This window comes from Ruditapes philippinarum, unplaced genomic scaffold, assembly GCF_026571515.1.
Source record: "Ruditapes philippinarum isolate M1 unplaced genomic scaffold, ASM2657151v2 ctg502_1_1_1_1, whole genome shotgun sequence".
NCBI classification, from domain to species: domain Eukaryota; kingdom Metazoa; phylum Mollusca; class Bivalvia; order Venerida; family Veneridae; genus Ruditapes; species Ruditapes philippinarum.
Window position 1 is genome coordinate 476658 of NW_026852806.1, and position 14889 is coordinate 491546.

Below are 14889 nucleotides of genomic sequence, written 5' to 3' on the forward strand. Positions count from 1 at the left end.
TTAACTGCCTTTTTATACACATTAACAGTAGTCATACTAATGCATTGTACTTTACATATGTTATAACATTTAGTGTAAGTTTTTTAAAATCTTGAAAATACTGTTGAAAATAGTTGAATAGACTGTTGTGAAATTTTCTACAATTTTAAGTGGCCCTGATTTATCTTGAACAAATTTTCCATAGTGATTACCCTGCTGTTTGAATTTAGGTTAAAATATTTCTGAGAGTGACCCGAGTGGGTCATATCGTTTTTATTGAATTTCTAAGAAAGATCAAGACTTGTTGAAAATGTACCAACCTTAAAATGAAAAAGTGTTGATAGATCCATTAATAGCTAAAATAAATTTAACGTATAATTTCTCCTTCCATTTATTATTGACTAAAAATGGCTTAACTGATTGAATATTGGTTGTCCCGGGATACATTTTCTTTCTTTTCAGGAATTCTTCAAACATCTTCTTGTTTTACAAATTATATAATATGTAGGGAGGAAAAAGGCTGAAAGATAAAATACCTTTTTAATGTGTTTATTTATTTACCACAAGTATACAAGCATTGCAAAATCACCAAAAAATACTTATATAATAACACTATCCTTAACAATGCAACTTAATATTTTGACATATATATATACAATATTGTCCACCACTATGTAAACATTGTTCTACGGTTTTAAAACACCATGCACTCATTTATATTTCACGCAATTAGCTACACTCACATCTGTTATAATAAGTAACATGTACAATTTATTTCTAATTCTTTGCTTTATCTCTTTAGTCATAGTATTTCAAATTCTTGCTCAATCCCTTATTGCTGTTATTTACCAAAAATACAGGTATATTTTCCAATAAATAGAGGATATTCAAGTTTTTTCTCTAAATACAGAATTTATTTTCATCAAATGGTATGAAAATAAATATTTCACGAGTCAGAATGGCGATAGCCACGAGTGAAATATGATAATTTTTACACCACAAGATGAAAATATATCCTGTATTTAAAGACAAAAATAACTTGAATTTTCTGCTTAGAATATACATTTTTTTGACATTACAATTTGAAAGAGTTTCCGTTAAATTTTGTTTACTGACAGAATTTAGAAGAAAGTAGTCCCGCAAGACACCAGTGAAAATACGGAAAATATGTTTCTCTGCAGTGAATTTTTTTACAGTGAAAATGGAAATACGCATTTTATTTCATCAATATTTCTCAATATTTCATTTATAAGTTTATAATAAAATAAAATTTTATTTGAAATAAAGTATAACAAGCATTTGATAGTATTGCGGGCAATACAGTAGTCCCCTACCGGTCCCTCAAAAAGTTCTTTAATTGTCATACACTCCTGTGTATTGCCATTTATAATGAATTTGAGGATGAAGTCTGTATTTGAAAATATCGATCACAAAACATAATAAAATAAGTTTGTCTATATCACAGTAATGTGTTAAGTTTCCATGCTTAGTAAGGAAATTATGTTTATACAACCTTGTCATATTATTACGATGTGGGATTTTAAAGTAAATCCTATAAGGAATGAAGAAGTTGGAGTGAAAATACCAGTTTCTCGAAAAAAATCTAAGTTTAAGGGGGACATAATTCTGGAAAATAGTCTTGCTAGAGTATTTAACCTTCTCAAAAAATGTCGAGTGATAATAAGAAACATATATATGAAGTTTGAAGTAGATACATTAGGAAATAAAGAAGTTATTTAAAAAAGACAACATTTTTTCCCCTAAAAAATCTAAGTTCAAGGGAGGTAATATTAATATTTTTTGTGCTAGAGTTATAAACCTTGTCACATATGATGTGGTTGATGACCAGGAACTTATATTTAAAGTTTGAAGTAAACACCTTAAGAAATAAAGAACATATAGTGAAAAAGCTGAAAAATTTAAATCAGAAATCTTGAAATTCAGGCTATTTGTTGCCATAGCAACCAGAATTTTCAACATAGGAAGAAAAGAAAAAAATGTGCATAATTTCCAGACTGCCATCTATCCATATTTCAAGTTTCATAATAATATTTTCAGAACTTTTTGCATTATCACTAGATCTAGTTTATGTGTTAAATTTGCCATATTTTCAGTCTATTTGTTGCCATAGCAACCAGAATTTTCAACATAGAAAGAAAAGAAAAAGATGTGCATAATCTCCATACTGCCATCTACCTATTTCAAGTTTTATTAAAATATTTTCAGTACTTTTTGCGTTATCGAGGGATCCAGTTTTGTGGACGGACAGACTGACGGACTGACAGACTGACAGACAGACAGACGGACAGACGGACAGACAGACAGACAGACGGACAGACGGACGGAGGGTAAACCTAAAGTCCCCTCCGGTTAAACCGGTAGGGGACTAATAAATGTCATTTGATGTAAAATTGTTATTATATTCCCATTATAAGACCTATAATCGTTATACACCCAAAATTCGTGTACCACTTAAAGCCATAAAGATAACTGTTGTTCATCTTTGCAAAGAAAGTTTTTTCAATTTTCAATTTATTTACAGTTGGTCCTTTACTAAAACTGGCCAACTGCACCGTGGTTGCAGATTGCCAATATATCATAACCTTAAAATTATTGCTAACTATAGTCGCAAAGGAAGCATTTTAACGAAATAAATAAAGCTAAGATTGGTCAGGATTCTATTGCAATAAGTTAAATATATGTAATATATAAAAAGAAATTCTACATAAAACCATAATACAAAACCGATGAGTGTAGCAAAAAAACACACACACATACGCACAACTCTAAACACTATGTATGTACTACAATTGTTTGTTAAATATTCCCTTTATATAAATCAACAACATTCCTTTATAAAAACAAGACAAAAAATTGGTGACATGATATTTTTTAACTACTGGTTATGCAATTTTCTAAATAATAGGACTGTTTGTATAATAACTACGGTAACTCGTGTAAATTCTTGGTAAAGTCAAATAAATTTCTACGAATTTACGGCGTTTTTAAATACCTATTATTAACTGATAAATTCTTCGCTAACATTGGTATGGTCGAAATAATGACTAAGATACATTGTTCACCAATCGTAACATCTCGGCTATCATATATAGTTTTCTTATCCGAAGTTTGACGGAAACAGCCGATGGGATGCGATTGATTTTTCATATGAAATAAACCTTTGATATTTCGTGTAAACTAATACAAAGTAATAAATTTTTATCACATCACAATATAAAATAGGTATCTTAAAATAAATTCCAATAGTTTAAAAAAAAAATTAAAATATCTTTTACATACAAAATTGTCTTAAAGCAGTTAAAATCATTATATAAAATAAGCGGTGTCCATGTCATGGAAATACTTCAAAAGTTGTCAAAAGAATTTTAAAAATAATTCTAAAATAAACATAACGTTAGCCAATAACACAATCATTTTCTAAAATAAAGATATAGATAAAATATCTCATAAATAGAAATAAAAAAAACTCAAAGGTAAAACTAACATGAAGAAAAACACTAAAATAGCGATAGATAGTAAAAATAAACAACAGAACAGAACTTTTTTTATTTGTACATAGTACATCATCATCATCGTCGGATACCCATGGCCGGACCGAAACATTAACATTTGTCAGTTACATGTTTATAAACCGCGGGTATCCGACGATCATCATCATATACAAAATAAAAGTTACATGTACATTCTGTTCTGTTCAGTAAACATAAATCAAAAATACTTGTAAACAATGCAGCATAGTTATAATGAAATGTTTTGTTATTAGATCTAGTATAAAGGCAGGCCAAATTGCACACCCACGGTTCATGCAATCAGACCAGGCTCGTTATAATTATTGTAAACAACTAACATATCAATAGAAAGTTCTAAAAACACAAAGCAGAGAGCTAGTCAAAGTCCAGTCAGAAATCTGAGTAAGTAATATGTTAGTAAACTCATAGAGAATAAAATATGTGCAAAAAAAGAAAGAAACTGAGAGCTGTATTACAATAGGTCAGATTCGAACGTGCGACATATTACTAGTACATGACGTCATTTAAAGGTAAAAGAGCACCGTTTAGTCAAAATTTGAAGAGGTAACTGCTGTTAATTTTCAATTTCTTCATAAATTTTAACAGAAGCTTCGCATGCTTACCGGAAACCGTTCTCTATTCAAACGTAATAATAATGGATGTGTAATAAAAAGCAAATTTAAACATTCGTAGAAAACTTTCAAAGTAATAGAGCTTGCTCAGAACATGCAGAACATAGACATTTAAGAGTATTTAAGTACGGTTAGAGATTCTTTTAACAAAAATATATGACTTTTTAGTACATTTGTATTATAACAAATATATAATAGTTTTTTATTCGATAATCTTGGTATGTTTCTGTATTTCGTTTTTAAAAAAGGAAAACAAAACCAACAACATTACAACTATAACATGTGTTTTTGTTCAAAAATGAGATTCTGACCTCCTGGCAGATAAATAAATTGTACAGATTAATTTAGCATTTGTACAGAAGAGATTCACCATGTAAAAATGTTAAACTTTCTTTCTACGTAAACTAACGTGACAGATGACAGTTTGTTGTTTTTCCTTATACATTAACATAAAACTTAATATGCTTACATAAAGTGACTATGATACCTATGAAGAGTTTCTGTCATTTTGTGTAGTTTAAGCAGTTTAAAATAAAGCACGAAAAAAATAGATTGAATAGTGGAAAACAACATATTTTAAGAACCAGTTAAAGTTGATTACAATAATTAAAATGACATTTTAGCATACTGAATGAAGCAGTTCAAAATGAGGCACAAAAATGAGACATTTTAAGTTACAACATTAAATACTTAATTTGATAAACGCTGTTAACATGTGTTTTCAAAATAAATAAAATAATATACATGCAAACCTTTATTTAAAGACCATCTGTTAACATAGACCAAAGTGGCTAAATCACCAAGATTCATACATGTACGAGTTTAAAACCTTTAAATAACAGTCGTCTTTCAACAAATAAGACAACCATATATTTCTCTGAAGGTGGTCGTTAAAGAAAGCTTTAAATGTATATTATTGAGGTACACGAAGCCATGTGACTAGCTGATTATTAAAAGATAAAATGCAGACCTGGGTATAATTTAACAAACAAATAACATCCAAAACAGAGATTATTTTTTTAATGTTTGAAATAAAGCAGAAAACAAAACTGTTTATATAAGATCTTTTGATCTATTTTTTCGACATTTTCGTGGATTTGTTTTTGTTATCAATTAATAAAGGTTACACATTACATGTTGTTTTTTTTTTTTTTTTTTTTTTTTTTTTTTTTTGAACAGGCTTCTTATAAATAAATATTATTAAGTATGTAAATTTTCTGTTTCCGTTTATTTTGTATTTGATGACAGTTTAGGCGTATTTTAGTGATATCCACTGACCAACTCCCAGGAATCTGTACCAGTTATTACTCAACATGTAACAGCCAACTTCGCCACTCGACAAATTTGGTGGAGATAGAATGACCGTAGCCATATTGTCAACATTCAAGTCATCAAATCAAAATAACTTTAACAAATCAACATTACTTTAAAAACATAAAATATATACTTTAAGAAAATAAGCTTTTAAAAGAGTCTAATTTTTGTAAAAATAAATAAATATAGGTTAAAACAGGTAAAAGTTTTGAGCACTTTCAAAGTAAATAACTTTAGAGACGCAATATTTTTAAAGGAAATATATGTAAAATTAAAAGATATCACGAAGATGTTAAAAGAGCAGACTAAGTTTTAAGCACAATAATTACAGTTGAATGAAAAAAAATCTGTATATATACTGAATAGCACTCTTTCCAAACCGTAAATTAATTATTTAATTGGAACATTTGCAATGTCGTAATGCCGGATAAAAATATCATGTGCGCGATAATCACGCCACAACGGCTCTACCAAAAAAAAGCAATAACCATATAGACACATCACATCATAACAATCACACGTAACACCAACATACACTTAACAAAATTTCTTAAACTACAAAAGCTAAAGTTATATTTCTTTGCTGAGCCGACATATTCGGTTCAAGACAAAGAGTAAAACATGAAACAACTACATGTATATAGCACATACGCTGGGGGAATAATGTGAGATTCATAATCTAACATTTCATCATGGAAGTAATGATTCAGTCGTAAATTTAAAGATATATTGTGCTCAAATTTGATATAAAATTTGAAAATATTGATAATTGCTGCACCGTCTCTTTTTAAATATAAAATCAAAATCTTTTGACTTCACACAAAGTAGGTATGTTATGTTTTAAACTCTGCACACTATAGGAGGCCATAATATGAACATATCTTTCAATAAATATCTGCGATAAAATTATTTTATTCAAAGATGAGCAAAGTATATCTGTAAAGACAATAATATATGTGTAACTGTGGTATATCTTGGTATCTATAGTGATATTTCATTTATTTACTGGCAATAAATAACTCGTGTTAATTAAGTCAGTGCCCCCCCCCTAAAAAAAACCCCGACAACAACAAAAAACAACACACTGAGGGTAGTTTACCCCCGTCCCCGCCTGTCGATGTATGACTTCATTACCCCAAGGTTTTAAGAATGTTTTTGATACATTGTTACATTTATCTCATTCCAGGAGCGTTATAAATTCAAGAAAAAAGGCATGGTTCTTACCCCCACCCCCTTCTACCCCTAGCCCGGACCCACCGAATTTTAAATACTAGTGGAATTTCCGTAATGCAACTCCCTTTTTCATCAATGGCAAAGCCTACGTGATCTTCTGACTTTATAAACAATTCAAAATACCACGGTCATACATTTATATATCATTTCTAGAATAAAATGTGGGATTCAATTTGGGTTGATATAGTTATTATAGAAACTATGGGGGTCACTCAAGTAAAAAAAAAATACATTAAATTTCAAGTCTGTTGACTTAGCCACTGTATCATGGGAGAAAAATGTTAAATTTATTTACCATAAAGTATATCAGTAAACAGGAATAGCAAAATATAACAGGGAAAAAATAGATATGTACTAGCTGCCATACGAACCTGCACTACATCTAGCTAGTATATACAATATGTTAACATAAATACATAGATAATGTTCACTACATTTACAAACATGTTCACAACTGATATACTATAATCATGTTCTTATGTTCTTGAAAAAAAAGAGAAATAACACAACATTTTAATTATGTTCGCAATAACTCGACATAAAAATGTATCATGTTTAACCGTTCTAGACATGACGTTACATTGATGTTCACATTTTTGACATTAAATTAAAGTGTTCACATGTAAAATATATTTAATATTTACGCTTATACAACTTATTCATTTTTTATTGATCTCAAAGCAAGTTTGATCTAAAATGAACACGTGAACAGTATTTTCTTCCATGTTTACATGAAAGATTTACATTTTGTATATGTTCACATGTAAGAATTGGCTTAATACGAGAAATTATCATTATCATATGTTCACATGTAAAACATGACTTAATACTATAATATGTTCACATGTAAGACTTGGCTTAATACGAGAAATTCTCATATGTTTACATTTCAGACTTCATGTAAATTGTTGACAATTAACCGAAACAAATGTGATTAGTCCTTGCCACCAGTATAAAGCTAGGCCAGCCTGCACATCCGTGAAGTCTGACTCAGGCTCTATACTGTTGGTTGCTAAATGTTTCTATTTTGATATTGCAATCTTTTGCAAGGTGGGTAAGTCTAATTCACACGTTCGGCAGGTAACGGATACAGAGTGCCCATATTATGTTCTCAGGTAAAGCATACCTTATATGTTCACATTCAAATATGTAAATTTTCTTCATTCATACTTTAACACAGTTCATAATCAACATGTTCACTTTTTAACATATAACAATAAGGAAATATAAGTAGAATATTTTGTGTCTACTGTATATACTCACAAACAATATAATAAGATCTCTAAGTCAAACAATGTCAAACAATAATCCCTATTCTACTGTAACTACACAAAAAACAACAAAATACATAGCAACACAATTACACAAGTCACAAGAATAAATGCTTCAAAAACATGAATTGTTTACTGTTTTACAAATGTGATTCAATGTTTCACTGTGAGTATCACTAGCGAATATCTTAGCTCGTCAACAGTAAGGTTTTAAAACTCATTTACATGAAACAAGCAATTACATATTTCGTCTGCTGCAAGATTATTAAAACTCATTTGCATGAGAGAAGCTATTATTGATACAAGTTTTAAACTTGTTACGCCGAGAGCGACTCTCGTGCAAATGAGTTCTTAATAACGAACAAACAAACTCAAAAGCACTGGATGTCACCTCGAAATAAAAAGTTTACAACTTGTAGCAATGATGTTTATCTCATAAAATGGTAACAATAAACATGCTACAGTTTCTTTAATGTGCACCTTTTCGGAATCATAAAATACTGAGCTGTAAATTGCCAATTCTTTTGTCTGCGACGAGAATTTTTTTGGCTTATAGCCAAGACAAAGTCGAATGCCCGCTATTCTAATTTTGTTCAAGATTATCATTTGTAAACAACAAAAACATTCAATAAATAAATAATCATTCACACGGTCAAAAAACACTGTCTCCCTAAAAAAATTTATTTTCCTAAAACAAATTTGCCTATACTTAATTAAAAAGATATTATTTCTCATGAAAAAACCTCGTGATTTCATGAACAAAATGAAAGACGTAACCTTATTTTCATTACATTCACAACTAAAAATTAGTCGCCGACAGGCTGGATGGAAGTACGTTTGATGCAAAACAAAAAATGATATTAACAATGTTAACAGATCAAAAATTAAAAACGTGACAGCTGAAAGTAAATGTGTGCACAACCGAACTATTCTAAATTTTTCAAAACTTATAGACAGTAAATTTTCAACATCATTTATTCTTAGTGTTTTAAACCCGGTGTTGAACCTATCTTGTTCATAATATAACCACATATTATAAAGTAAACATTTCACTCCTATTGTGAAGCTATCATTAAACTTTCTTAGAGTCACCCATTGGTTGCAATTCCTCGGCGTCTTGTCCGAACGCGTTCCCTTTATTCTGCCTCCCGAAGGCGATCGACTGCGCAATCTCGTCAAATGTTTTGTTTTTTGTCTCCGGAACAAAGATGGTGATAAATACAATAGAAGCAACCAGGATGACAATAAAAATGAGGTACGTGTATGCGCCGATGCCTTTCTGTAATATGAAAAATAACAAAACAGCGTTTATAACATCGAAAATTGAAAGCATGGAGCATGTTCTATACAACACGGACAACCGGTGATCGCAACGAGATCATGTCGACCAGTAGATACATGTTATCGTTCAAAAGTAGTTTTACTTCCGTTTCCGGAAGCTAACTTCATAAAATGGATGTTAACATAGCAAAATATGTCTGTAAACAGGCATATGATAGCAAGCGATGTCACTGAAGTTCAAAACTTCAATGTATTAGTACAACATAACGCTACCCGAACCAAACACTAATCCAAGAGTCATAAACTAAAAGAAAAGAAACTGCAGAGTCCTGGCCCTTGACTATATAAATATATACACACAGTCATTGTTGGAATTGATTAAAAAGGAAGGCTATTATAGTCCTAAAATTGCTCACCTAAGAACTTTTACTAGAGAAGGCATTAATATTTAAAATGCGGATGTAGGTCACTCGGTCAAGGCCATGAAGGGTCACTGTTTACTTTCCAAATAATAATAAAAACTCCCCTAAATCATTTTAATGTAAAGTATAAAAGTTAACAGCTTCAAAGGAAGGTCATTTTCTCAAATTTAAGGTAAAACATTCAAACTGTTTGTTATACGAAAAAACAATGAAGGACATCCCTTCACAAAACTAAAGTTAGGCAGCTGGGTGAAGATATTCAAAGATATTCCAAACCTTTTACTGAAAAAGTACTATATATGAGAAGTTAAAGCTTAAATAAAAGTAAATGAATGTCATTCGATCCAACTCACATTCAATCTAGACACAAGGTTAAATGAAGCACGTCATGACAAAACCAACAAAGTGCGTTTGTTTGTGGTTTTGTCATGGCACGGCTCAAATGTTTATGTGTATTTATGTCCAATTTTAAAGAGTGAAGCATTTACTATCAGGTCTGGGAAAAATAAGCTTTTCTTCTCCGTATAGGTAATATTTAAAAATTCAAGTAACCGCCATGACGTAGCAAACTTTGACCTTAGGGGCACAGTAAGAACAATTTCGATAGAGATCAAGTGATTATAGTACATACCAAATACGCCCTTGCAAATTATGACAAAAATGTTTCAAAAATATACAACATGTATAAGCAAAACAACCTACCTCCGAGATCGCATATAGATGTTGATGAAAGGGACACAATTTGAACAATTTTAATAATGTTACTAAGGCATGCATGTATAAAAGACTGGTACCAGTCAAAACATATCAGGAATGTTTCTTTTAAATTTGACCAAATGGTTAAATGGAAATTGTTAAAATGAAACGATGACGACAGACGCATGGACCGACAGACGTATGGACCTACGCAAAGGAAGTGGAAACCAGACAAAAGGCGATCATAAAACCTTACACTTGTCTTTGTGTGTGTTAGCCGAGCTAAAAATGTTGCTAATTTTCTAAAAACAATAAGCCAAGTGATAAGAGTATGATTGCTTACGTTAAATTATAAAATTCAAAACTTATCCTTACACTATACATGTATGTCATTTTGTTTAATTCTTGACTGACCAACATGCAAAAAGAAAGAAGACATAAGCCTTGGGTCAATATATATTTGGGAAAGTGCATTAATTTCGATTGATTTTAGATGGTGATATAGAAAAAAAGAGACATGCTTTCCAGTACTAACCTGAATAAACCGGAACGTTAACATGAGAATAAAGTTACATATCCAGTTGAACGCCAACGAGAAACTCATGGCAGCAGCACGTGGCTCTTGCCGGAAAATTTCACCCACAACAATAAATGGAATTGGTCCTGTGAAAAATAAGAGTTATCCTTTTAAAATGTAACGCACATTTATAAGATGAATGGAAACAATCTTATTTTTAAATATTGACAAAAGAAAATTAACAAGAGGGCCATGATGGCCCTGAGTCGCTCACCAGAAACAACTGCTTTTATCCATTGTAAATATTTTCTAATAGTAAATTTGAGCATATAATATCTTTAAACAATAATTTGAAGAAATGTCATGACCTGGGGCATTTAACTATTAGCTTTAAGCTTTAGCTTAAACGGTGCCAATCAAATTAATATGAGCAAACTTGATAAAAGACTACCTAAGATTAGTAAGAATGCTACAAACAAAATTTGGTGATCATCCATCCATTACTTCTGTAGAAGGAGACGTTTAAAGGTATAACTATTTTTAGCTTTAGTGCCCAGTTTAGGGGCCAATCAAATTAATATGAGCAAACTTGATAAAAGACTACATAAGAATGCTACAGACAAAGTTTGTTGATCATCTATCAATTATTTTAGTAGGAAATGATGTTCAAAGGTTTTTCTATTTTTAGCTTTAGTGGCCCCTAAAAGGGTCCAATCAAATTAATATGAGCAAACTTGATAAAAGACTACCTTAGAATGCTACAACAAAATTTGGTGATCATCCATCAAATAGTTCTATAGAACGTAGACGTTTAAAGGTACTTCTATACATGTATTAAGCTTTAGCGGCCCTAGAAGGTGCCAATCAAATTAATATGAGCAAACTTGACAACAAAATAGAACGTAGACGTTTAAAGGTATTTCTATATTAAGCTTTAGCGGCCCTAGAAGGTGCCAATCAAATTAATATGAGCAAACTTGATAAAAAACTACCCAAGAATGCTACAGACAAAGTTTGTTGATCATCCATTCATTATTTCTGTAGGAAATGATGTTCAAAGGTTTCTTCTATTTTTAGCTTAAGCGGTCCCTAAAAGGGGCTAATCAAATTAAGACATGTAATATGAGCAAACTTGATAAAAGACTACCCAAGAATGCTACAGACAAAATTTGGTGATCATCCATCAATTAGTCTGTAAAAGGAGATGTTTTAATGTATTTCTATTTTTAGCTTTAGCAGCCCTTAAAAGGGGCCAATCAAATTAATATGTCAAGACTACCTAAGAATGCTACAGATAAAGTTTGGTGATCATCCATCAATTAGATCTGTAGAAATAAACGTTTAAAGGTTTTTCTATTTTTAGGTTCAGTGGCCCCTAAAATGGGCCAATCAAATTAATATAAGCAAACTTGATAAAAGACTACCCAAGAACCAAGAATGCTACAGACAAAGTTTGGTGATCATCCATCCATTAGTTCTGTAGAAGAAGATGTCTGAAGGTTTTTCTATTTTTAGCCCTAGAGACCCCTAATAGGGGCCAATCAAATTAATATGAGCAACTTTGATAAAAGACTACCTAAGAATGCTACAGACAAAGTTTGGTGATCATCAATTAGTTCTGTAGTAGAAGATGTTTTAAGGTTTTTCAATTTTTGGCTCTGTTGACCCCTAAAAGGGGCCAATTGAAATGACATGAGCAAATTTAAGTGTGACTGTCTCAAGGATGCTACAGACCAAATTTGAAGTAAATCTGCCCAGCAGTTTCAGAGAAAAAGACGATTGTTGACGCATGACGATGGACAACGGACTGACGGACGCCGGATCATCCCCCTTTGATACTAATAGCTCACCCTGAACCTTCGGTTCTGGTGAGCTAATTAATGTTGTTTATATATAATATACATGTATATAAAATTATAGCTTCTTTAAAAAAATTTGAATTTTAATGATCACAAAGTTGGTTTTATCTAGAAGTCTTTAGACAAATGCTTAATAATAATCAATTATTATAATTAAATGCTATAAATAGAATGCTATTAATAGAATTATAATAATTAAATGCTATAAATAGAATGCTATAAATAGAAAAAAATTCTATAAGTCTTACCTAATCCGACAGCAAAACCAATGACATACGTCATCATCACTGTAATAGACACCATGGCAAGGGCAAACTTGTGCTCCTGTAGATAAGTATAAACAAGTTAAATGTTGATTCTGCACATCAAAGACGCCGCCAAATTATGTGAACAGTCAATCAGCATTGAAAATCGTTCTCTATTACAGTTGAATATCCGAAGCACAAATAATTTTTTTCTCCATGTTCTTGGTATGTGCTCGTTGTTTAATAGCGAGCTCGAAGAGCTGGCCCGAAGGGCCTGCTCGCAAAGCGAGCTTAACGGTAACGCGAGTACCTACTAGAATGTGCTGGTCTTAAAAACGTTCGTCCGAAGTACTGAATTGACACATCGCAACTTTTAGAATTACAAGATAAGGATGAAAGCAGAATTTTGACTGAAAACGGAAGCGTAGACTGGTGTCCTGCACACTTATATTGGAACCATTTTTTTATTTTATACTATTTCACGGTAAAAGTAAATCGAGCTCGCTTTGAGGCTTTGCCTTTTTCATATTAATTACGTTACATATTTTCGTGAAAAAGTGGAACCTAATGCATAAATTCACAAAGTAACGCCATGTCTGAAATTCTGAAATGTTTGTCGATTGAAACGTCTGGTCGAAGCAAAATAAATTGGATAACAAGCAAACTTGAAATGATTGGTATACTTACAATAAATTCAAGACAATATGTGCCGAGAATATGTCCATTTAAATATTGGTACGAATTGCATAATGTCCGAATAATTTTGAGGACGAACTGTTCTGCAGTGATCTCCTCTTACTTGTGCGCAGAGTATGGCGTACTTTCTTAACCGTAGCGTAACCGGTGCGCAGAGTATGGCGTACTTTCTTAACCGTAGCGTAACCGGTGCGCAGAGTATGGCGTACTTTCTTAACCACCTCTCTGATAGTGGGCGTGGTTTAGGCTTTGTAACTTGTAATTAATGAATCGACAAGTGATATTGATCAAAGTTGTCCTGGTTTCCTTCCGGCCCGTCAACGAAGGCGAAATGCTAGCAATACGGAGCATCATATTAAAATTGGCGACAATTTAAGGCGGAGCCGAACTTCAACAGAGGCGGAACCAGTGAAGTGAGTATACTGATAAAAAGAATATGATATTCAAACATGGCACTATCACTTCAGTTAAACGTTTATTCTAATCCCTTAAAGCTCTGTGACAGAAAAGCTATTTTTATTAGAAATTTTGAAAACAGTGTGATATTGTTAAACCCCCCAAAAATACACAAAATCAAGTCTAAAATGTTCACAATTGCTGTATGGACAAATGCATATCTACTAGACGCCGCGTGTAATACAAAAATGCAGTTCTATATGCCAAACACTTTAAAGGCACATTATGCCTCAGAAATGAATATTAAATAAATTTTAAAATGTTTTAAAGAAGCACTGAATGTGAACTATTTGTCATGAAAGTAGCAAAATGTAAACAAAGTTGTATTTTGACTTACATACAAAGTACCAAATCATTATAACTGAACTTTAATTAACAAAAGCAACTGAAGCAAAAGATGTTTCAGGTACTTGGCCAATGAGTAACATTTTGGAAACTATAACACGACATCGAAATAGAAAACTTTTGAAAAATAAAATTTAAAGCATTTCTGAAGCATATTGGGCCTTTAATTAACAAAACTAAATATATCAACTGTTTATGACTAAAAGTATTACTATTTTGCATCTTGACAATTGTTTATGTATAACTACAATTTAAACATGCACGTGTTTTCAAATGGTACGGACATCTCATAATAAGTCAGTCTAATATTGTATTATAACAAACATAGTGAAAACTACAATGTCCAAAAAATACAATCTACAAAAAAAAAATACACGACTTTAATAGTAAACAGCAAAATGCAACATGCCACA

At 31.5% G+C, this 14889-nt stretch overlaps 1 protein-coding gene across 3 annotated transcripts in view; it reads right to left on the reverse strand.

Annotated features, from left to right (window-relative positions):
* Nucleotides 1–512: 512 nt before the first annotated feature.
* Nucleotides 513–14889, reverse strand: part of LOC132724878 (solute carrier family 2, facilitated glucose transporter member 1-like) — a 46085-nt gene continuing 31708 nt past the window's right edge. For all 3 annotated transcript variants that reach the window (XM_060709862.1, XM_060709844.1, XM_060709852.1), the window contains 3 exons: nt 12983–13058; nt 10894–11021; nt 513–9238 (listed from right to left, as the gene is read on the reverse strand). In XM_060709862.1, coding sequence (XP_060565845.1) covers nt 9032–9238; nt 10894–11021; nt 12983–13058 — 411 coding nt within the window. In that variant the 3' untranslated portion in view covers nt 513–9031. The remainder of the gene's footprint in view (nt 9239–10893; nt 11022–12982; nt 13059–14889) is intronic.